The sequence below is a fragment of the Canis aureus genome, chromosome 25 (genome assembly GCF_053574225.1).
Source record: "Canis aureus isolate CA01 chromosome 25, VMU_Caureus_v.1.0, whole genome shotgun sequence".
In the NCBI taxonomy this organism is placed as follows: Eukaryota; Metazoa; Chordata; class Mammalia; order Carnivora; family Canidae; genus Canis; species Canis aureus.
This window is the reverse complement of record NC_135635.1, coordinates 27,369,133-27,395,006: the sequence shown is the minus strand read 5'-3', so window position 1 is coordinate 27,395,006 and position 25,874 is coordinate 27,369,133. Positions and strand designations below refer to the sequence as shown.

Sequence of the window (25,874 nt, the reverse complement as noted above, 5' to 3'; positions counted from 1 at the left end):
TATACTTCTCAAGAGTTTTTGCTATCTTCAGAAGACCAGAATGCATCTTTGTAAACAATGCCTATGTGATTTGTTTACTAGGAGTAACTAGCCACAAATACAAATGGGTTGAGCTTTGACCTATTATATTGCTGTAGTTGTATTAGAAGGATGCCTTCACTTTAATTTTTAATGTGAAGACCGTCTTCAAAGTGCTGGTGCTCATCCTGATAAGTTCAGAGTCTTGCCTCCGTGCCCTTGATGCCATATATCCTGTTTAGGGTATCCCAGGAGGAGAAATAGTCATGAGAGGGCTACAGGTCATCCTGTAACAGAAGACTCAGCTAAGATGAGTTGGTACTGATGACATTACCCTTATTTGTGATGTCTAAGTCCTGCTAGCCACAAGAAAAGTGGTGCATTTTGTGAGTTACATCTTATACTCAGTTCCTGCCTTGTGTAAATCAAGAAATTAAATTAATAAACACTTTAGTGTAAAGACTATTTTTCAAGATGATAAAAATTAATCCATGCCCCTAACCTCAAAATGACTTTTGAGGAAAAAACTTTTGTTCACAATAACTAATATGTATATAATTATGTATATTTCATTAAACTAATGTAAATATAAAGTTTTCCCAAAGGTAAGTGACTCTTGATCCTATAATTCCTTAAATCATCATCTAAATGAAGTTCCCAATTGTTAATTTTATAATATTCATTCTTTTATTGAATTCCTGAGCACCCAAATTTCAGATAGGTATTATTTCAGCCAGTACAGTTTAATAAATTCACTTCCAATTAAAAACCCATTTTCTCCCCTTGTATTATACAGAAGTTAGAGATCAAAAATATGCTTGGTAATAAAATCAGCACTCCTTCTTCCTAGCGCCTGAGAAGGAGTTTGCCTCCTGGTTTGTTGAGACGAGTTTCATCAACTTGGACAACCACCACCTCAGCCACGGGCCTACCCACTTTGGAGCCTGCCCCAGTACGGAGGGACCGTAGCGCTAGCATCAAACTTCATGAAGCACCTTCATCAAGGTTAGGCAATGCTCCTTTCACATCTCTTAGAGAAGTTACTTGCCAAAAGGAATTATAAATTACAGTGGAAAGGTGGCCCAACCAGTTATTTTTGGTTGGAGGCCCGCTTTGAAAATGAAGAAAATATATGGTTTAAATGCAAAACACTATACAAATTAACATCAGCTAATTAGGCTTGAATTGTGTTGCATGGTCTTACTTATAAATGGGAACAGTGACTTGAGGTGATGCCTCCCAGTGTGACAGGATGGGAAGAGGTGAGCCCAGAGTAGAGGTAAGCTAGATTTTATGTAGACTGAGATTCATATTAAGATTCTTCAATCAAAGGCATCCAACCTGACATTTACACATTGTTGTTAGATTTCCCCAGCCAGACCAGTTATCTTAGCATTATATGAAAGGCAAAAGATCAGATCAAAAAATGGATTGTCATCCTAAGAGCATGTGGATATGTTCAAACATTTGGTAATTTAAAGTTTATTTAGGCAGAACACAAATTGGTGATTGCCAGAGATAGGAGGTGGAGTGTGCCAAATGGGTGAAGGGGCTCAAAAGTTACAAACTTCCAGTTATAAATAATTGTGTTGGGGATATAACATGCAGCATAGTGACTATAGTTAATAATGCTGTATTGCACATTTGGAAGTGGCTGAGAGTAAATCTTAAAAGTCCTCACGACCAGAAAAAAATTTTTTATAACTGTGTGCTGATGGATGCTAACTAGATCTATTTTAGTGATTATTTCACAATAGATATGAATATCAAATTACTATATTGTACACCTGAAACTAAGATGTCAATTATATCTCAATTTTAAAATAGAACAAACCTTATATAATATATTAATTATAATTTTACAAAGTGACTTAAAAGCCAGAATTACCAAAGCTAAAGAAAAGATAGTGTTAAGATCTAGAAAGAATTTTGAAGAAAACACCATTGTGAAAGGAGGTATTTGTATTTGTCCTTTTTTAGTTAGAATAAGAATGGCATGTTTTATAAGAATTCAGTGATTTTTAGGACATTTCCCATAGGATTTCAGGTTTTTGAAACATTTGAATTAGTACTTATTAATGCCCTAATCACTGAAAAATAACCACATCTTTGTTGAATTCCATGATGACAGTATTAGAAGTAATTTTCTACTGATCTCGGCCTTGAATATAAATAAAGCACCATTTTGAGATTGGCAGAGATATGGAAACCTTTCAAATCATGAGTTTAATGACTACTACCTTTCTTTCTTTGTCATTTAAAAATATGTGTAATTTGTTTCTTCCTTAATGCCACAGAGTCTAATGAACCTATAGAATTAGAAGCAAACTCAAATGATTCTTTATTTCACAGATCAGTGTAATTCCACTTCATCTTATTACCTGTAGTTTTGTAAAACTTCAAACACCACCACAGGAGAAGGTTAGCTAATCTGTTTCATGAACATTTCCCAAAGGTCAAATTACAGGTCGTTAGTGATATCTTCCTCTGAAAATATTGACCATTGTCAGTATGTACAGCAGCAAATACTGATAAGTGATAGTGGATCCTAGTTAAATATTTGCTCCTTAAGAATATGAATTTTGTTCTCAGTGTATATCTTTAGAGAGGCTGTTTTACCAACACACCTTGCTGAGACTTCTGTCATAGAATAGTTAATGCTCCATGATTTTTTTTAAAAAAGATCTTATTTATTTATTTGAGAGGATGAGTGAGAGAGAGAGGATACAAGCAGGGGGAGCAGAAGACAGAGAAACAGACTTCCTACTGAGCAGGGAGCCCAGTGTGGGTCTCTATTTCAGGACCCCAGAATCTGAGCTGAGCAGAAGGCAGATACTTAGCCCACTGAGCCCCACTGTATGAGTTTCTTACCACACAGTGACTCTGCCAAAAATCCATTTGTACACTTTTAATAATAATTAATTATAATATTTTGTTACTTTTTTTTTAACTCATGATAGACATATATATAGAGAGAGAGGCAGAGACACAGGCAGAGGGAGAAGCAGGCTCCATGCTGGGAGCCCAACGCGGGACTCGATCCCGGGACTCCAGGATTGCACCCTGGGCCAAAGGCAGGCACTAAACCACTGAGCCACCCAGGGATCCCCTAATTTTTGTTACTTCTGATCAAATTTCATTTCTCGTACTTTTTTTTCTTAAATGATATTAGAGACTATAGTTGATATTATCATGAAGAATGTTTCAAGAACTTTTATGAGCTTAACTTCCAGGGTTCCTGTCATCATGTTTGATGAAATAAATACTCATAATCATGTATTTTCAAAATAGATAAGGAGGAGCGTCCAATCTCACTCATTTTCTTTGTCCAAAAAAAAAAAAAACAACTGTCTTGCCCGAGGGTACTTTTTCCTACATCTATTTTTACTATTCCTTCATTTCCCTGTCCTATTAAGAGTCCTGATATAAAGTCTGAAAATGATACAAATTTTCACCATTATGAAGAAATGAAATTCATTCTGAAGAGAATTGGAGGGAAAACTATATATAAATGGCAATAGTACCACCATTAAATTCAACTGGTTTTGGTTGAGTCTTTCTTTGTCACAGGTGAAAACAGTAGAAAGGTGGCCAGTGATCATCTCCAGCCCTGGTCTCCACTTAGCAGACTGATTGATGACACTACTGATTGATTTCAAAACTTATAGGAGATATAGTCCTTATAGTTTTTTTCTGTCAGCCCTTTTATTTCTTCCTTTCCTCCTTGTGTGTCTTTCTATTGAGGACTTTGAGGACTGTGATCAAAAGGACAAGAAGAAGTGAAAATTAGGGGCAGCCCTTTGGTATTTAGCTGGATGATTCACTCCTGGTGAGTTTTAACTACAGCTGGGTAGAAAGGACACTGGACTGAGGATTTAAAGGATCTTGACCCTGCCACTCAAAAATGTGTGTCCTGAGGAGCCTCAGTACCCACTACCAAGAATGCTGAGGAGAAAGGGAACTGTGGCACAGTTGGGAGGTAAACTAGGTGGAAGGATATCAGTAGGTACTTCAGAAGAGTAGACTTGAGATGTATCAAAACATCTGGAATAAATCATACCCTAGTCGTTCCTAGTCGGCCCTGGAACTGACCCGTGCCTCTTTATGGTAGGCAGAAAGGAGACTATAAACTCAATTTAAAAATAAAGAAACAACAACAAACTTGGAATCTGGTAAGGCTTTTCAGACCTAGGATGAAGTTGTTTAGGGTAGAACTAAGATGACCAAGTCTTCTCATGTGGAAGGAGATTGAGATCTTCTACAGCAGACTTGTAGAAAATTTTCCCTTTTTCAAAATGAGGTGACCAAGTAAAGGTTTCCCTAAGTGACTTTCCTCTCCAAAATCCAAATTTTTACATACATATTCACGAGGAATCTAAACAGGAATCAAGAAGGTCAGAGTCTATACAAAGCTGAAAACTGTTGCAAGGATCACAGAAAGCAATATATTTGAAAGTGCCAGTAAATTATAATGCACATATACAAATATACATATATCTACATATACATAAATATATTGAGTTACTGTTTTATTAGTTACTGTTTTAGTAAGTTAATATTAAGAACTATATAATTAGAATTTTATCTTCATTAATTTCCTATGTATTAAAAGGTACCATGTAATTGTACTTTATAAAACATTTCAAAATTAACACATTTTAAATGATTTTATTAAAGGAATAGGCAATTATCAGGCTAGCCTTCATAATAGATTTTTTTGTGATATTAATAAATATACAAATCTAATAAAATGCTGTTAATATTAGGGTCTTTTAAGAATCTGCATAGAAAAATAATAACCTATTCATTGTATTATGCACTAAGAAGTTAAAACTCCTGGGCCACATGTACATTGCATAAAATTTCTTCATAGTAAATCTTGTAAGTCATTCAATCCAGCAAAAGAAGTTGAAAGGGAACAGTGCTGTAAAGAAACTGTGTATTTATCTATCCAGATTCCAACTTTTATTTGATTTCATTGTTTCCAAATTCTAGGCATTTCTAAAATGCCTAGAATGAGATTTCAAGAGGGATATGAAACAAATATTATTTAGTGTGCTTTGCTTCATTGTATTTGGTCACTGCTGAAGTTCATTCTATATTGCGAATATCTTTCATATATTTTATTTTGTAAACTATTATGAAATTAGGAGAAAAGATGAAATTTTTAAATGCCTGAGTCAACAGTTGGAGAAAAATATGAAAAAAAAAAAACAAGAGAAGAAATGAGGTAACATAGTGTCAGAATTTTAAATGGAACTCAACACAGTTATAGATCTAATTCCTTCCTAAATTTACTAATAATCAGAGGATATAGGACAGCAAAACACGTATCCACATTCTTTCCTTCAAAAGGTATGAGACAGTGCAGCACCCTAAAAAAAATCCTTTTATTCCACATTAGCACATGTTCTAGTTTGGATTTAACATGTAGAATTCTAAGCAATGCATACATAATGTTGCTTGAGCAGAGGAAGCCATTTTGGTTATGGAACAACTCTAAATTACTATATTTTTCAAAAATATTTTATTTATTCATGAGAGAGAGAGAGAGAGAGGCAGAGACACAGGCAGAGGGAGAAGCAGGCCCCATGCAGGGAACCTGATGTGGGACTCGATCCTGGGTCTCCAGGATCACACCCTGGGCCAAAGGTGGCTCTAAACTGCTGAGCCACCTGGGCTGCCCTAAATTATTCTATTAATTATACATCCTACATGGCAAATATCCAGCATTCATGACTCCATAATTTTATCAATTTCAGGTTTCTTTATAACTAGCCACGCAGACAGACCCCACTTATAGTGCCAGTCTAAGATTGGCAGGGTGTCACATTGTCAAATTATACTCATGCAAGTTAGAGATTTTACCCAGTATGAAATTTACTAATGTTTGAAAGCACACACGTGTTAGCACAATGCAGACTGAGCATTTTTCCAGTGGAGCATTCCAAGATTGTCAACACAGCTTCCTGAATTCTTTTCTCTCTCAAATTACAGTAGATTCTGTTTTAGATTTAACACAAGATTTTGAGCCATGCATGCAGATAAATTTTGGTTTGGAACAGCTCCAAAATTTATTTCCATTAATTAATAGGTGTGTAGCATTCTCTTCCCCAACCTTCCATACATCCATTAATTCCAGATTTGCTTACAATAATAACCAAGGATGTCCTGACAAAAGCATTCCCTAGATGAAGACTCACTATCCATTACCTTTCTCCAGCAGGTCCTTCATTAGCATATTTACAAGAGGATTTGGCTCATCACTCCTTTCTTTCTAGGTATCACTAATAAAAGAAATTGCAAGCTAAAAGCCAATTGCTAACCTTTCCTTCATAAGAAAATACTGCAATGAATATTGTGTTTGAATAATTTTATAAGCACTTAATTTTTGAACTTAGAGAACACCAGGAATAGTAAATAGTAAAGAGCATAGAAGGAGCATCATGGTATTCAGAAGTAATGGAGGTTCCCCTGTATCTTAACCAATTAATTTGTCAAAGTTTAGAAGATCTATGAGGAACATAATTACAGTAGTACAGTAAGAAGTGTCTGGTTACTATTAACTGGATAAATAGGTAAATGCTTTTCTCATTTATCAACCCAGTATTTTTGACGAGTTCTTTTCTCATTTATCAACCCAGTATTTTTTATGAGTAACAGTATTTTTTATGAGCAGCAACTGAGTTCAGGTAACTTATTTTTTTTCATTTGGAAATAAAGTGGTTCTGCCACTGAACCTGGACCATGACTCAGATTGGAAAGCCGATTATGGAAATGGTGATTGTATTCTGGCAATATCTATCCCAATAAGTGATGACTAATTTCTTCATTTTTCTTTATGCTCTGTCTTTATAGCTCTGTTAGTCCCGATTCGTGGAATAACCCAGTGATGATGACCCTCACCAAAAGCAGATCCTTCACTTCATCCTACGCTGTTTCTGCAGCTAACCATGTAAACTCAAAAAAGCCAAATCGACCAGGTTAGTAACTTGTTGGGAGAAGAATTCATACTCACTGAGTGTGCGGTAATGGAATAAAGTAAATCTTAAGTGTTGAAACAAGATCCTAAGGATGCATACTTGGATGTGTTTCGTTTGATGGTTCTAAAAAGAAAAAAGCCTCAATAACTAATTAGTTCCTTACATTTCCACTTTATGTGATGATACAGATTCTTTTGAGATTGCTATGCTAGATATCCTATCTTGAGCTTACTGGATGAATAGGAAATTGGTGTCCCCGCTGATAATAATCTCTAGAGGCATCATTTATAATGTAAAAGCTAATGATATACTTGCCAAATTTTTGTTTTGTTTTTAGCATTTGTTAAAATTATTTTTCAGGAATATGGCACTTATAGGATTCAAGGGAATGCTTCATTTACTCTATGTTTCATCATTTTTTTTCAAAGGAACTCTTTATGTCACTCACCCTCATATACACACACACACACACACACACACACATACATATATACACATACACACACACATATACTAAAAGGAAGAGGCATTTAGGTTTGGACAAAATACAGTTCAGGATCTTTGAGAACCCTTTGGAAAAGCCTACACATCAGCAACAGAAAGACTCATCAGCACAGTGGGCAGGAGGTTTTCTTTCCCCTTCACGCTGCTACAAAATGAAATTTGATGTGATTTCTCCCATCTGGGATCTGGAGTCTAACTATTGCGTGGGGTTTTCCACCGTGGTGTCAGTGTACCCCAGATATTTTTAAGCATCAACTTCTACCTTCCCTCCAGCTTCCTTTATGCAACAAATATTTGTGAAGCAATTCCTGTCTCAGACCCTGAACTAGTTTCAGGAATATAGCAGTGATTAAAGCCAGACCCACTTCCTCCTGTCACAGAATTCTCACTTACATGCTAGTGGGGAATACACACAGATTGATGGCCATTACCATATAGTGTATTAAAGGCTGTGGTGAGGAAGAGAGCAAAGACTCTCACATAATGAAAGAGAAGAAAAGAAACAAGATCCAACACATTGAGAGAAAACTTCAGGAACTTAAGATTCTAGATGAGTGGCAAAATTGGCAAGCACAAAGGGAGATGGAAACATGCAGAGACCTGGAGATCTATGATAAAGAGTTTAGATATCAAAATTAAGAGCAGTAAAGTTTTGGATAGGAAAGTGAATGAGTTGGATAAAGAATACTTCATTTAATCAGAATCTGTACTGACCTAAAACTGGAATGCAGTTTTCACCAAATTCCATTGCCAGATTACCCCCTTCTAGAATCTCATTTGAAAGTCTGGGGTATATATTATGACAGCTTCTTCTCGGAATGTTCTGACTGGAAGTTTTCACCTCTCAGCACTGCAGAAAACTCTAATGAGATTTTCAGTAGCTTCCTGCTTATGTTCTTAATCTTCTGCCATTATAGCAGCGTAAGAATTTTCCAAATGGCTTCAGGGAAAAACTACCCCCTTCTCACTGGGCTGTTAGACATTCACGTTCTGGCTGCCATGGCGGCAGTCCCAAACTCCAATTTTCATGTCATTAGCCTCATGACATTGCTAAAAGTTCTCCTGACTTGCTTCCATAATAGCTGCATCCTTCTGCCTAGATGCTTAGCCTTTTGCTCCATGCTAATGGTTCAGTAAATAATGCTCTGAAGGGAAGAACAGTTCATAGGACTTTGGCTCACCCTTCTGGGTATACCTTCTCTCTGTTTGCTCTGGGAACCTAGTCCTTCTGAATTGATTGTCTTGTCTTGAAAGCTTTTTTTTTTTGTTTTGTTTTGTTTTTGTTTTTAAATTTGATTTTTCGTTTTCTTCTCAAAGAAGCGTGGATTTATTACAAACTACCACATCATAGCCAGAAGCAGAAGTCCTCAAAATGGCAACGCGTTTATGAGGATTAGAGAAACGATATTCACATTCATTCCATTTATATTTTAAGACACCACCTTGAAGTGTAAAATTTTCATTTTTATTTTTTTTTAATTTTTATTTATTTATGATAGTCACACAGAGAGAGAGAGAGAAAGAGAGAGGCAGAGACACAGGCAGAGGGAGAAGCAAGCTCCATGCACCGGGAGCCTGACGTGGGATTCGATCCCGGGTCTCCAGGGTCGCGCCCTGGGCCAAAGGCAGGCGCTAAACCACTGCGCCACCCAGGGATCCCTAAAATTTTCATTTTTAAAAGACAAAACTCTTCTCTTGTTTCTAGAAAATTTAGTACTTTCTTTCCCCTTTGATCATCTATCTACTTTATACTGCTGTTTCTTGGAATCATTTAAGTGCCAACTTCACTTAAATCTTGTTTAGTGTAGAAAGGCACTTCCTCCAGAAAGCATGATTTTTTTAGGACTGTATCATTGACAGACACCATTAAAACTAATCTGGTTTCTAAAAACTAATCTGGTCCTCTCTGCTCTTTGGTAAGTCTTATAGCTTAGAAGTTGTTAATGACCTGAGAAATAGGATTGCAGTTTCAGTGAGGGCCAAGAACAGGACAGTATGGGCAAATCCTTAAACTGGGTTGCCCTGAGGGCAAATGAAGATTACCTCAGTAATATGGAGACTCATCTGGGACTCTATCAAGGTGGAGGAACTGAATTTGAGCATTCCATGTTAAAGTGGTACTAACATGGTCCATAGGACCCTTGATTCTTTACAAAATGTATGCAAATAATTTTGGAGGGAAGCATCACCAATTAAGAGCTATGAGACTAATATATCAAGTTCAAACAAATTGGAGCTTACAACCAAGATCACTAAACACAGAAACCACCAAGGGTTAGAAACAAACAACAAAAGCAACTTTACAGATACCTAAAAGTGTTGAGATATTTAAATGCTAAAATATTTATTTATTTATTTATTTATTTATTTATTTATTTATTTATTTATTTATTTATTTATTTATATATATTTATGACAGACAGAGAGAGAGAGAGAGAGAGGCAGAGACACAGGCAGAGGGAGAAGCAGGCTCCATGCAGGGAGCCTGACATGGGACTCCATCCCTGGTCTCCAGGATCACAGTGCAAGCTGAAGGTGGTACTAAACCACTGAGCCACCGGGGCTGCTCTATTTACATATTTTAAAATCAAAATATGAGGTGATAAAAAGTAACAGCAATGAGAGAAAAGATGTAATAGCAGAGCAGCTAAATAGAACTTTTGGAAATGTAATCAAGGAAACAGGATAGGTTAAATGGAATAATGGACTCCTAAAGGTAGAAATAGTAAACTGGGGAGCAGAGAATGTAAAGAAATTACCCAGAATGTGACATAGATGAGAAACAGGAAAATGTAAAAGATTTTAAGAAATATAACAATATAAGAAAGGTCCAATATAACAAGATCATAGTTTTAGTAGACAATAGGGGATATAAACTCTGAGGAAAAGCAAAGTAAAGGAAAAAAAAATTACACATAGGCACAAAGTAGTGAAGCTATACAATAGTAAAGACAAAAAAAAAAAAAAAAGAATCTTAGTCAGCCAAAGTAAAAGGAAATTTCTGAAAGCAAAACTGTCCAAAACAAAAGGGCTTTAGAACACAGTAGAACCACTTTCTTCAAAGTTCTGAGAGAATGTAATAGCCTAAAATTGTGCATCTGGCACATCTATCTCACAACAATGTAGGAATTAACTAAGACATTTTCACAAAATCAAAACTTTACCATCTGTCAAATCTTAACTAAAGGAATTTATGATGGATGTATTCTAGAAAGAAAAGTAATAGCAGAGGTCTGAGATCTAATAAAAATGGTAAGTAAGTTTGAAAACTGTGAGTTTATCAAACATTATATGCGTAAATAATAGTATTTCGATTTGTAGGTATTTTTTGTTTTTTACTTTTTAATGTTTTTTAACTAATTTTTTTTACTTATTTATTTTTTTTAGAAAGAGAGTGTGGGCAGGGGAGGGACAGTGAGAAAGGGTGATAGAGAATCATAAGTAGGCTCCATGCCCAGCATGGTGGACCCCAACATGGGACTTGATCTCATCACCCTGGGATCATGACCTGAGCCAAAATCAAGAGTTGGACGCTTAACCAACCCAGCCATCCAGGTGGCCTGTTATTTTTTTTTTAAGGACAGAATTAAAATATCAGACAATAATAATAATATGCAACTCAAGTGATGAAATATGAATTAAATATTCTATGTTCTGGTGTAGCTTGGGAAAAGGACTCAGTTAAGGAAACCGAGGCACAGAAATGTTTAAGTAACTTGCCCAAGCTCACACAATTAGCCCTGAATCCTTTCTTTTGTTCTAATGACTTTATACTAGAAAAAAATTGAAGACAACAAATAGAAGTAATTTAAAATGAGGGATTTTTTTTTTTGGTCCTGTCCTTGGCCAAGTACATGATAATGGAAGGATTTGATTTTGTGTCTCTCAGTTTCTTTATTTAGGTAAGAAAATTAAAATTACTAAAATAACCAGCATGATAAAGTCAAGAAGCTGGAAATCATTCACATCTTGACAGCACATATACTAAAATTGGTGAACAAATAATGAATTCTTCCACCTGGAAATAAGGTTATATGTCAATTATATGTCAATTAAAAAAGAAGAACCTGAAAATTATAGTTAGTGCATTCCCTGGAAATAAGAGAGCAAATGATGGAACAGACATGAAGAGCAGCCTCATTTTCTTGTGTCCTATTATTCAATTCATACAAATGTAGCCAAAAAGAAGGAATGAACTCTAAGAGAAAAGAAATTTATCTGTGTAACATACCCCAAAGGCAGATGATAGAAATAAGAACAGGCATGTGAGAGCCTCACTCCATTCTTGCCATAAAGTACATAGGGTAGCCCTGTCGTGATTACTTTGGTGAGCATTTTGCTTTGTGATGTATTAAGATTGTTGTCACAGCAGAGCTAGATGTTTATAAAGTAACCTATGTACTATTTATGCTGAATTCAACTAAACAAACCCCTGAAAATCTGCCAAAAAGGATAATAGTCCATCAAGAATCAGAGAGCTGAAATTCAGGTACAGGTTTCCCTGATCAGCTGGGCTTTTCTGTTTTGAAACCTTTGTTTTCCTGCATTGATGGCATGTTGGTGTTGATGGGGCTAAGTAGGCGCACTGTGCTTGATGTAGTTGACTGTGATGCCTATATGGAAGGGGGCCTGGAAAAGCCCTTTTATGTGGCAAAAAGTATAAGGAACCTAAATAAAGTGTGAAGGGAATGGGAGGAAAGGAAGAAGCAATAGGCAAAGGGGTAGAGGGATACAAGCATAGAGAATAAACACTGAAAGGTAGATGGCCTGTTTCCAGCGAGACCTCATGGAATCTATTCTTTGCACAAGTAATACAGTGTATCCTTTAACTCAGCATTAATTTCAATAGTTGAAACAAAAGCAATTTTTATGCAACTGCTAGTATAAAATAAATGAATAAAATCATGTGAGCCCTTTGATTAAAGCATCAAAACAGGATATTTAAATATAATTTATGTTTTTAGTCTTCCTTTTTTATTGAGTCACTGACAATGCAGAGCTGCCTTTGTTATTCTGCTTTTAAAGTTCCTCCAGTTTATACTTAATTCATTTGCAGTAAACCCTCTCCAGAATCTTAATCTTTATAAGATTCTTATAATCCTCTTACAGTGATTACAAATCTCTGTACACCTATAAGTTAGACTGAGTTTTTACTACAGAAAGTTTGAAATGAAAGAGAACATTAATTATGGCACTGTTGTGTGTGAGGGTGTTTTGTTTGTGTCCTTTTGCAAATGTAGGTACATTTCTTGTTTTGGAAAATTTTAGGGCTGTCCATTTTACTGAGGGCTTAGAAAAGAGACATGCATTTATTAGACATGCTGGTTCTTGTTCAATTATTTGTTCTTGTTCAATTAAAATTAAACTGAGAGTTTTACAGAACAAAACAAATGAAGTCACTTAAATAATTTTCCTACAGTAGTGTTTATCTCCCTTTAATTGTCCAGAGTTCCTAGTATCTTTTTTTTTTTAAGATTTTATTTATTTATTCATGAGACACACACAGAGAGGCAGAGACACAGGCAGAGGGAGAAGCAGGCTCCCTTTACAGAGCGCAATGTGGGACAGGATCCTGGAATTCCAGGATCATGCCCTGAGCCAAAGGCAGATGCTCAACCACTGAGCCACCCAGGCGTCCCTAAAGTTCCTAGTATCTTGATACATTTTCTCATGCTCTCAGAAACAAGGGATTAAAGACTTAATTATTCAAAGGAGTTGGTATTTTAGAATTCTAAAGTTACATTTAAACTTTTTGTTTTTAAATGCTTCAATTTTTAGTATTTTATATTAGGGCAATTTGAGTCATTCAAAGACTTATATTTTATAAGCTATGTCTTTCTCCTGGGGTCTCTTAAAATTACTCAAATATAAAGTTATAAATAAAATTGAGAGAATGCATATTTATCTGAGTCTTTCCCCTACCACATGTGTGCATGTGTAAATATGTGAATGTGCAACATGAAATTCAATGACTCCAAAGCTCATAAAGTTAATCCTTCTAGCTTTATACATGATTGCATTTACAACAACCTAGAATATAATTTGTTCTTGAAGACTTGCAAAAAAGGGCATTTCTCCCATTTCCTTGGAATATCTTTTTCCTGCATCTGAGATAATTTTATTTAGAAAGTGTATCCTTTCTAGAAATAAAGAGTATTTGGTTGTTTTCAGCACTTGTATCTATCTTTCCATTTGAAGACTAAAAATATGTACCTATTTTTCTAACCTTTCTGTTTTACAAAACTTTAAAATAATATACACTGTATAAAATAGTAGTTTGGTGTGGGGAAAAAAAGGAATTTATATGCTTATACCTTTTTCTTCTCACCTACAGTATAAAAATATCCCTGTTCCCCACCTGTTCCCCATTTTACTGAGGGATAATGGACATACATCACTATATAAGTTTTTTTTTGTTTGTGTTGTTTGTTTTAAATATTTTATTTATTCATGAGAGACACATAGAGGGAGAGAGGCAGAGACACAGGCAGAGGGAGAAGCAGGCTCCCTGCAGGGAATGGAATATAAATGAAATTAAATTTTTTGATTTGGGTCCTTTCTCTTTTTCCTTTGGTTGGTGTACCTAAGAGTTTGTCAATTTTGTTTGTCTTTTCAGAGAACCAACTCTTAGTTTGATTTTCTCCTATGGTTTTCTTTTTCTTTGTTTCTGCTCTTTGTTAGTTCCTTTATTCTGCTAATTTTGAGTTCAGTTTGTTCTTTATCTAGTTCCTAAGATGTAGATTTAACTTGTTTATTTGGGATCTTTCTTTCTTAATGTAGGCATTTGTGCTATGAACTTCCCCCTCAGAACTGCTTTTGCCGTATCCCACAATTTCTCTATGTTGTGTTTCCATTTGTCTAAAGAAACTTTTTTATTTTCTTTTTCATTTCTTCTTTGATCCACTGATTGTTCAGGTAGGTACTGTTTAATTTCCCTGTGTTGTGAATTTTCCAGTTTCCCTCTTGTTATTGATTTGTAGGTTCATGCCATTGGGGTCAGAGAAGATACTTGGTATGATTTCAGTCGTCTTGGATTTGCTAAGACTTGTTTTGTGGCCTAATGTGTGGTATATTCTAGAAAGTTCTATGTGTGCTTGAGAAGATTGTGTATTCTGCTGCTGTTGGGTAGAATATTCTATATATGTTTGCTGGGTCCATTTAATCTACTATCGTGTTGTACAAATTTGCTGTTTCCTTGTTGATTCTCTCTCTGGATAATCTGTTGTGGAAAATAGGGCATTAAAGTTCCCAGCTATTACTGTATTACTGTTTATTTCTTCTTATTGTTCTGTTAGCTTTTGCTTTATGTATTTAGGTGCTCCAATGTTGGGTTCGTAAATATTTATAATTGCTGTATCTTTTTATTGTAATGACCCTTTTCTCATAATAGATAATATTCTTTGTTCTTTTTATTGTTTTTAGTTTAAAGCCTATTTTTTTCTGATAAAATATTGCTACTCCTATTTTTTATGGGTTAACATTTTCATGAATTGTTTTTTCCTTCCCTCTTAGCCTACTGTGTCTTTAAGGCTAACGTGAGTCTTTTTAAGGAGGCATTTTGTTGGACCTTTTTTTAATTTTTATTTATTTATGATAGTCACAGAGAGAGAAAGAGAGGCAGAGACACAGGCAGAGGGAGAAGCAGGCTCCATGCACCAGGAGCCCGATGTGGGAATCGATCCTGGGTCTCCAGGATCGCGCCCTAGGCCAAAGGCAGGCGCCAAACCGCTGCGCCACCCAGGGATCCCTGGACCTTGTTTTTTTATCCATTCATCCATTCTGTGTCTTTTAACTGGAGAGTTTAATCTGTTTACATTTAAAGTATTTATTGATAGGTAGGGACTTACTATTGCCATTTTGTTCATTGCTTTCTGCTTATTCTGTAGATCTGTTGTTCCTCTTAGTGATGTCATTTTTACCTAAATTTTTGTGATCTTTGATAATTTATTTGGTATCTACAAATTTGAGTAATCAAGCTTCTTTTCCAGATTTTGCAGGTTTGCTTTGCAGAGATAGTTATTCACCAGTCAACTCAGTGTGTTTCTGGGTTGCCTCCTGGTAGTGTCCTTAGGCAGGTAGGGCCTGCTGTTGTGGTCTATTTTTTTGGTAGAGGCAAATGTTCAAGCTCTGAGGATGGGAATGAGGGGATGTGCCACTGACTGAGAACTGCTGGCTTGGTTCCCTACCCAAGTGAGGCTGTAGTATGGGCTCCATAGTGCCTTGATTCTCTGATCAAGCTTACTAGATAGGTGGCCAGGACTGGTACTATATTCAGTAATAGCAGGGTTATGAATTAGCTTCCCTGCCCTGGCAGGGACCCAAGACTGTACAACTTGTTGCTTGGGGACCTGAGTCAGGCTAGAGTGTGCATTGAATTCTCTGGTTCTGTGAGGCCATTCAGTTTTGTTCTGACGATGAGGAAACCCATAGGCTGTGCTCTATGTTCAAGTACCACTATATGTAAGGCTATTGATGGGTTCTGCAGCTACCCAGATGCTCTAGTTAGGTTCCCTGCTCAGATAGGCTATAGGTTGTATTCAGTAATGAGGAGGGCTCCAAACTAGATTCCCTGCCTGGGCACGGCAAGAGAAGCAGCTCTAAAGCCAACAAAGCTCGTGGTTTGTTGTCTTAACTCAAGCTGTCCCGCACTCCCAAGTTCCCTGACCAAATGGGACCACTGCCTTTGTTCTGGAAGCTGACAGGTGTGCCTGCCCATCTTTCAGCTCCAGTGCTGCTAGACCAGCAGCACTGGACAGCTAGACAGCTTCCAGGAGTTGGTCAGTTGGTGCTAAAAGATACTCTACTGTGGGTCGGGCTATGCCTCAGCTCCTTGCCTGGACCAGAGAGGGAGGGGTCACTCCAGCTACTTTGAGTTTCCCAAACATCCTTTCGGGTTGAGAGGGGCTGGGAGCTACCCTAAGCCTTAGGTGTGAATGAATCCCCCTGCCTGTGCATAGCATGGGGACACTCCATACCCAGTACTGGCTTTGTTCTGGGGGTGTTCCACACTGTCCTCCGACCTCTTGGCTCAAGTGCCATTGGACCTCACTGCTTCTGGGAATTGTCACCAATCCTCTTAGTCAGATGGGGCATGAGAGACACACACACACACACAGAGGCAGAGACACAGGCAGAGAGAGAAGCAGGCTCCATGCAGGGACCTTGATGTGGGACTGATACTGGGTCTCCAGGATCACGCCCTGGGCCAAAGTCGGCGCTAAACTGCTGAGCCACCCGGGCTGCTCTCCACAGTGGGTGAGGCTATGATTTACCCCCTTACCTGGGTCTGGGCATCCTTGGCTTTAAGGCTGACAGAACTCCTTTCATAAGAACCTAAATCAGGCAGACCTGTACCCACCAAGCTCACTGATGAGTGTGTGACCTCAGCTTGGTTCTACAGATGAGCAAAACTGCTGGTTGAGATTGCTATTCAGACATTGCAGGTATGAACCTGGTCTGCCAAGATCATATCCTGTTTGTTGCAAACCCCTACCTCTTTATCCATCCTAGTCAGATTCCCAGTAGTTAAGCCTCACAGATCCCCCTGCAGTCCCCATGGTGCTGGTCAGAAGAGGGCCTCCTACAAAGCAACCCACAGTTCTGGGGTTGGGGGCAGGCGTGGTGCTGGCTATCCTCTTGGGTTCTCTTTTCCTGCTAGAGAAACCAGAGGCTTGGGGAAAACTTCTCCATACAGGGTCATGCTGGCTGCGGGTGTCTCAATGTTGTCAACTTGTAGTCTCTTCTCTTACTCCCCGTGTTCCAGGACTGTCTCAGTGGTGTCTTGTTCTTCAGTAGTTGTTGGTTGTTCTTGTGAGGGCGAGCTAAGTCAGGCACATCCTATGTTGCCATCTTGGTGACTGTGAGCAAATATCCCTCTTTTCATGGCTGTTGCCAAGACTCTTGCTTGTTAGAAGTGCTGTAGACTAACAGCACTACAGAAGCAAAGTGCTTTTTCTCTGTTACAAGGTTTATCTTAAATTTCATCCCAGGCAGTGTGTTTGGAGTCTTAAGGTCTGCTATTTGTTTAAATTTAGTTAATCCGTGTGTCCCAAGAACTCTAATCATTGAGGGGATTTTTAAATTTGTATTTAGGAGTGAATTGCATTTTTCTGAGAATATCAGCTGGCAGCTATGAAGAATTAGCAACAACAACAACAAAAATCATTCCTCTCATAAATTGCCTTTAGAAAATATGTTGTGTTAAGACAGAAATGGGCACTGTTCCCATAGGCCTTAATCTATAAAAAAGTGGTAGAAAACTTTCAAAAATTCACAATTAGCTATCAAAATAATTAAAGCATTGCCTAAAGCAATGCCTATCAGAAGTCTCTATTTCTTTCAAAATAAACAACAATTAAAATCTTGCGTTGGCCTATCAGCCCTCTCCAGCCTTGACCAGCTGCTTTTCTGGCCACCTTCCCTGCTCCTCTCTTTCCCCTTTGCTAACCTGCACCCACATTGACCTCCGGACTGACCTTCTGAAACCCCCAGGTAGGTTTTTCTTTCTGGAACATACTCCCCCCAAATGCTTGTCTAAATGTCTTCCTTATTTCACCACACTTCTGTTGAAATTTTACTGGTAGAGCATTTCTGTTCTCTGTTTTATATTCTTGGCATTATTTTTCTTTGTATCACTTATGACTACCTGAGTTTCTTTTCTTTTTGTCCTTCCTTCTCCTTCTTTTCTCTTCCTTTTCCTCCTCTTCCACCTCTTTTTTAAGTTTCTGACTCCTCGAAAAGGGTAGAAGCTCCATGACAGCAGGGAATTTGTTGTCATTGTTACTCACTATGGCATCCTTAGTCTCTGGAAGAAGGCATGCAATATTTGTTGAACAAACAGATCATTACTCTGTGCAGATACTTTTATACGTCACACCCCCAACCAGCTCCTTAATGCTTACACTGCTTTTCTAAGATTATCTAAAGACTCAGTTGGCCATAATCTAACAAATAGTCCAAATTAAACTAGTCCTTTCCGTCCTTTTCATGTCGGAGCATATGATGGTATGGTGTATAAATGTGAAATAATATGTGTGAATACAATAATGCTACACAGTAGTGGAGAAATGAGAAAGGATTTAGAGCTTCGTGGAAATGTTATTTTCTTCATTTTATAAAATTATGATGAAATCTAATATAAAATATTAGAAATAGGGATCCCTGGGTGGCGCAGCGGTTTAGTGCCTGCCTTTGGCCTAGGGCGCGATCCTGGAGACCCGGGATTGAATCCCACGTTGGGCTCCCAGTGCATGGAGCCTGCTTCTCCCTCTGCCTGTGTCTCTGCCTCTCTCTCTCTCTCTCTCTCTCTCTCTCTCTCTCTGTGACTATCATAAATAAATAAAAAGTTAAAAAAATATTAGAAATAATATTAAGGATTAACTTTATTCTGAAGCTTCCAAATAAAATATTTATTCAAAAAATTATAATTGTTAGTACTTCATAGGTCACCTATAACCCACCTCATTACACATGATGATAGATTCATTGGAGGAACTCTGAGTTAAGAATTTAGTGGGATTTTGTTTTGTTTTGTTTTTTTGGGTTAGGAAATTACGTACAGTGCAGGTTTGCCAATATTTTTGAAAAAATAGCTAAATCTTTTCAATAGAAAGAGAAATCAAAATAAAAAACCTTTAGTTGTGTCATTGGAAAGTGTAGTGCAAATTCTGCCTACCAGATCATGGATTTTTCTTCCCCCCTTGGACAGCCTCTGATAGATATATGGGCTAACACCACACTTCACTGAAAACAGCTGGGCTCGCTCCATATTCTCCTACTTCTTAGCACTATGACCCTGGGAAAGTTATTTTACCTCTCTAAGTCTGAGTGGTTTCATTAGCCTATGATGGCAAGGGATTGATCTTTTGATCAGGAGTCAATAATACAAATAATGAGAAAAGGAATAGGAGGGGCTGCCAGCCACCACACCTATCAAAGTAAGAGCAGGATTTCTCATCTGGTACAACAAACCAAAAAAAAAATAATAATAATAATAATAATGTGACAGCAATAAATGTAAAAATTACAAAAGCCCTTCAGCAGGCTTAATATTCCTTTCAGTGGACCAGAAAATCTTTGGATGTAACAAATAAAACTTCTGAGAGAACGGACATTGGAAACAAGCTAAGCCAGCTGCCAGTTTCCCGCACATATTATCCGGTGATGTGAGAGCTGATGGTCATACATTTCCCCCAAGTAGTAAGAAATAGAAAACAACTAATGATTTCATTTAATCTGCCTTGCAGTAGGTTGTTCAGCCACAAAGTACTGAAAAAACAGTAAGCAGATGGCCAATCAGAAGATAGTTCTCTCTTTGGTTTTAAGTGTGGGCTGCCTTCTCTGTTTGGGAGGGTAGAACTTGAAAATATCTCTTCCTTGTACTCAAGTATCAGCACTTTGAAATCCTAGCCAGGTTGCTGTAAAATTTTCACAATCAAGAGTAAACACAATTTGGCACAGATACCAGCACTTTTAAAATTTAGGCATTAGGCCTATTGTTTAATCTGAAATGGATCGTACTACATTTTTAAATGTTTTCTTCAGAAATTACTCTAATAAGAGTCCTTTTTCACACAAATAAGGTAGTTTTACCAAAAATGTTGATGTTTAATAAAGTTAATTGCCTCTCAAAAAAATCTATCTTCTTTATTTATTCGTTTTAAGCATCGGATACCTGCCAGACTCTGCTCCAGATAAGTTAATGTTTAAAACAATAGCAGATCCTGTTACTGCTAAAAATTTCACAAGCCAGGAGAAGGCAAACACATGAGGAAACTTTAATTATTATCATTATGTCAAAATGACAAGAAGAAACAAAAATGGGAGGAGAAAATAATATCCTTCTGTCCTGAAGTTACTCCAGGACACCAAGGCTTTAACAGCATTTGCCAACATTGCCACTGATTTTTTTTTATGATGATTCATTCTTCGCCTTTCATGCCGTGGAGACACCCCACTTGTATACCTTGTCTCCAGATGGTGGCAGAGAGGGCCAGCTCCATGGCCTGAGTGCTCACATGGTCCTGATGGAGCGATAGGGGGTCCAAGGTGAGGTTTAGGAGTTACAGTTTTTAATTTCAAAAACAAAAACTGATTTAGTGATTTAATAACTCTTTTTCTTTCTAGGTGCCCTAGCTAAAATTTCACCTCTTTCATCGCCCTGTTCCTCACCTCCCCAAGGGACTCCTGCCAGCAGCCCAGTCAGCAAAATTTCTGCAGTGCGGTTTCCAGAATCTGCCAACACTACTGCCAAACAAAGCCTGGGTTCTCACAGGGCATTAACTTATACTCAGAGTGCCCCTGACCTATCGCCTCAGATCCTCCCTCCACCTGTTATATGTAGCAGGTAAGGATTTTAGATTGTTAACTGAGTTTCACTTGTCCAAAAACTAATATTAGTATTCCTCTTTGGAACACTCACTACCAGTCCACATAGCTCTGTGTAGGTTTGCCAAAGAAACTGACAGGAAAGTAAGTATAGGATAATGTGATTTGTGTTGAATAGAAATTATTTTTTCATGGTTTCCTGTTAATAGAAAGCTTAGAGTCCATACAGCTCCATATCATCTTTGGAGATGATATAAAATAAGTAGTTGTATATATCCTCTGCTTACTAGTGGAGAATGCATAAAACACATAATTAAAAAATCATATCAAGTAATTTAAATATATTATATTGGAATAATTTTTACTTGATCTTCAGGAAGGATCTTATATCAATTTTAAGGGTATTTTAAGTTTGCAATCCCTGTTTACGAATGTATAATAGGGGTCCCTGGCTGCTACAGTCAGAAGAGCGTGTGACTCTGGATTTTGGGGTTGAGTGTTTGATCCACACATTGGGGGCAGAGATTACTTTAAAATAAAAAGTTTAAAATAAACTAAATAAATAAATAAAATAAAGTGCTTAAATAACACATGTCATATTACGGTTAGATTCAAATGGATGCCTGAATGCAATTAAGCAATTGGCTTGTACTGCTCTATCATTTTTAAATAGAAATAGGACATGAGTCTTTTTACAGTGGATAAGAAAAAAGGCCTCGCGTGGCAAGAGTTGTTATTTTGCCAATATTACCGTGAAGAAGGAAATACCTCCTCTTACTGATTACCATATTGTTGTTCTCTAATAATAGCTTCATCAATTTTAATAATAGCTTCATCAATTCTAATAATAGCTTCAATCAATTCTTGAAGAATTGATTTTAAAGCATGATAGTATTCTTTTAACTAGAAGAGTTAAGTGTTTTTTAGCTAAATGTATTCATGAGAGTACTTTGAGCAAAATGCTGTTTCTTTTCTAAGGTTAAGAAAGATAACCATTTGAGTAAATGAGTTATATACTGGTCGTCTAATATCACCTGTTGGTTCACAGACTTAGATTTGATCATTATAGTCAGTTTAAGCTTCACAGATTTTATTTTTAGATCATTTCGTCATAAACTAAATGAATGCTATTTCTTTTTCTAATCTTTTTTTTTTTTAATTTTTATTTATTTATGATAGTCACAGAAAGAGAGAGAGAGAGAGAGGCAGAGACATAGGCAGAGGGAGAAGCAGGCTCTATGCACCAGGAGCCCGATGTGGGATTCGATCCCGGGTCTCCAGGATCGCGCCCTGGGCCAAAGGCAGGCACCAAACCACTGCGCCACCCAGGGATCCCCTCTTTTTCTAATCTTAATTTTACTTCTCTTCTCCTCACAAATATTTCTAAAGGGAAAATCACTTTTGTTAGTCTATTTGTCCAGGGCCAGAGTAAAAAGTTATTTTACCATCCCAAAGTTCTTCTTTTTCCCTCTCTATGAAAGCTTTTTTAACAAAATCATTTCTAGGATATTAAGCCCATCTTTCCCCTCATCACACACAAAAAGCATATCTGCGATGAACACTTGTCGTAGGTTTCCTCGGTGATTCACAACACACATCACTTTACTAAAAGCTCTGAGAAGTCCTGTAAAAAGAAAACCTCTTGACTATTGTCTCGGGTGGCATTTTGTGAATTTATCTGACCACAGAACCAATTTCTTTAGGTTAACACAGACAATAATTGCCCATGGAAGCTCGCGTGTGGTAGAATGTCCTTAGGAAACATGTTTTTGTGGTATGCATCCTGAGCCAAATTGAAGCTCAGTGGAGTCATTGACATCAAGGACATTTGCTTCCAGCATTTCTAGGGAGACTCTCCCACTGTGGGCTCCAAACTTGTGGGAAATAAGTTGCCTAAAGAAAGCAGAGATGTTCCAAAAAGAACTACCACTCACATAGCTTTTCTCCTCACGGTCTATTTTTTGTAGTCTTAGCAGGAAGAATGTAATGGGATTTTTTTATAAAAGAGGTTTTGGGAGAAAAACAAGAGAATTTCACTGCCTACTTGTTCAGTAATGTTTATAAATCCAGTAGTGTGTCTTTTATTTGTTTGGGCTTTATAAATCTGTAATTCAAACCATGTTCTATTATTGCCTTCAAGGCAGCCACCCATGTAGGCACAGAGAGCTCCAGAAACACACGACTAATTATTGTGGTTTCCCCTGCTGAACTCGAAGGGTTTGGCGTTGAATCCCAGTCTTTTGGCTGCTGTAATGTCTATGCAACAAGCTGTTTTTTTGGCATACGAGGTAGTATATTTGAACTACTAATTTAAGTGTTCCTTTTAAGTATTATCTTGCAATGAAAATTCTTAAAACTAATAAACCCTCCATCTACCAAGTGTCACCCAAGAATGTAAGCCCATCATTTACATCTGCTTTCTTTTTCCTTTGGTCCTGTCATTTTCTTTTGATTCCCTAAATCAAAGTGATGGGATCTCAGAACTATTTTGCATGTGATGTTTCTCCACTTACGTTTAAGCCTTGAGAATAAATTTACTTAGGATGAAAATATTCTATAACTGGAAAATGCTTATCGTTACAACATATATATAAGCCACAATTCAGGAAAAAAGAAAGTGATGAGACTTTTATATATTAAATTATAAACCATCTCATTTCTTCTCCTTTTAGAGTGAGTAGTCTGTGGTTAAATAACAAACAAAAACCCTCTGAGACCGTTTGTAATATTAGGCAGAAGAAAAGAAACCAGAAGCAAAAGGCAGAATTAAAATCTAACCCTGGAGTTTCTGAACAAGATAAGTGAGAGAAGAAACTTGCCAGGCCATTTGTGGGGTTGCTTTTTAATTTATAAAGCATTCAAAACTGTTGAGAAAACAAAAGTATCCTACATCCTCCAATGCCCTCTGTTAAAGAGCCAGCCAGGACTCTCCAGTACCTTCATTTTTCTAGATTACTCAGAGTATCACCTCTTGGCCTGTTTTTCTCATTCTGTGCAATTTTCTATTCACTCTCCATCAAAACGTGCCTCTACTTTTGTTCATTTCCTTTGGGTGTTAGCAGGCGACTGATCAGCCTTAAAAAAAGGAATTAATTTTTATTTTGTGGCAAAAAAATAATATATTGCCATTCTCTTTTCACATATGCAATCCTAATGGGCTCTTTGGGAAAAAAAAAATGTCTTCACCCATAGAAATAAATCTAATAATGAAGTTTTTAGGCAAGTACAAAGGGAATGCATTGGGAAAGATTTTTTTTTTAAGATTTTATTTATTTATTCATAAGAGACACACAGAGAGAGGCAGGGACATAGAGAGAGAAGAAGGCTCCCTCTGGGGAGCCTGAATCGGGACTGGATTCCCAGACCCAGGATCATGACCTGAGTGGAAGGCAGACACTCAACCACTGAGCCACCCAGGTGTCCCTGGGGAAGATATTTCTGACTAAGTATGCATCAGCACTTTCAAAATCACTTCTGTAAGCAGGTAGCAGATAATCCCATGATTCTCTAAATAATGTAACAAAATTTTGCCAGTAATTTCAAATGTGGTCTGGACTGTGGAAGAAGATGAGAGTTGAGAGAGAAGCTTCTGACCCTTTATGTTGATCATGCTCTCACTAAAAAGAAAACAGTATATCAGCATCCGTGAATAAAGCAAAATGAATTTTACAAATAAGTGGAAGGTAGAAATGTTTGATTATTATCTATCTTCATGTGTATATAGATGGTGTATGCCTGTGATTTTTTGAAAAGAGAGAATATACTTACAGCTGTTCCAATATTTCTCAGCTGTGGCAGACCATGTCCCCAAGGGAATCCTGCCGATGGGCCCCTGGAGGGAAGCAGTTCAGCCAGTCGGACACCAAGCAGAACAGGTAATTCTTTGTTTGGATTCTGTTCCTCAAAATGGAAATCACTTTACCTTTTTCCCCCCCTCTGATCAGAAAGGTAACGTGTTTCTGATTTTTTAGATGACAATTTTAAAAAGACAGTGAAGAAAAGCAAAATCATCCCTAATCCTACTACCTAACAGTTAATCATGGGTACAGTTTTTATGCAAAACTGTCCAAAATAGTTTTAAATACCTCATTTTAAAAATGTATATGTTTTATATACATTTTATCTAATGTATAAAACTATATAGAAATGTCATTTTATCTTGGACACTGAAGGGCCATCCATTTTAGGATACTCTCTGGAGATATTCATTGCAGACTGAGAAGTGACCCTGCTTAGATCACTGTAAGCATATAAAAATGCTTTTTCTTGAGGCACTATTATGGAGACGTTAAGAACACAGGCATTGGAGCCTGGTTTTATCCTTACTTGGCTACCTATTAATTTGTAATCTCTGTGCCTCAGTTCCTGCATCTGTAAATGGGGTTAATGATAGTACCTACCAACCAGGATTGTTGTAAGAGTTACTTAACATGTATCAAAAACACGAATTTGGAAAGATATTCACTTCTATGTTTACTGCAGCATGATTTACTTTAGACAAGATATGGAAGACCCCTAATACATGATAGAATACTACTCAGCCATAAAAAAGAATGAAATCTTGCCAGTTGTGATAACATGGATAGACCTAGAGGGTATTATGCTAAGTGAAATAAGTCAGACAGAGGAATACTAATATCCTATGTGTTCATCGATATGTGGAGAGGAAAACAAACAAACAAATTTGTGAAAAATGCATTTGTAGAAGGGAGGAGAGGAAGGGAATGGATGAAATAAGTGAAGGGAATTAAGAGGTACAGACTTTCAGTTATAAAATAAGTAAGTCATGGGGATGAAGGTAGAGCATAGGGAATGTAGTCAAGAATATTGTAATGACTTTGTATGTTAACTACACTTATAAGTATTGCATAATATACATAACTATGTATGTTGAATCACTATGTTGTATGCCTGAAACTAATATAATATTGTATGTCAGCTATACTTCAATTTTTAAAAAATCACATAAAACCCTGATAGTATCTGGGTCACTGTAAATACCTCACGTTTGCTGCCATTATTATAATAGTATTTTACTTTTGT

General features: G+C 37.1%; 1 protein-coding gene across 2 annotated transcripts in view; it reads left to right on the top strand.

Moving 5' to 3' along the window:
• PDE3A (phosphodiesterase 3A) overlaps nucleotides 1-25,874 on the top strand; it is a 314,238-nt gene that overhangs the window by 254,701 nt on the left and 33,663 nt on the right. For both annotated transcript variants that reach the window (XM_077870850.1, XM_077870851.1), the window contains exons 4-7: nucleotides 869-1,023; nucleotides 6,877-7,001; nucleotides 20,631-20,850; nucleotides 24,621-24,706. In XM_077870850.1, coding sequence (XP_077726976.1) covers nucleotides 869-1,023; nucleotides 6,877-7,001; nucleotides 20,631-20,850; nucleotides 24,621-24,706 — 586 coding nt within the window. The remainder of the gene's footprint in view (nucleotides 1-868; nucleotides 1,024-6,876; nucleotides 7,002-20,630; nucleotides 20,851-24,620; nucleotides 24,707-25,874) is intronic.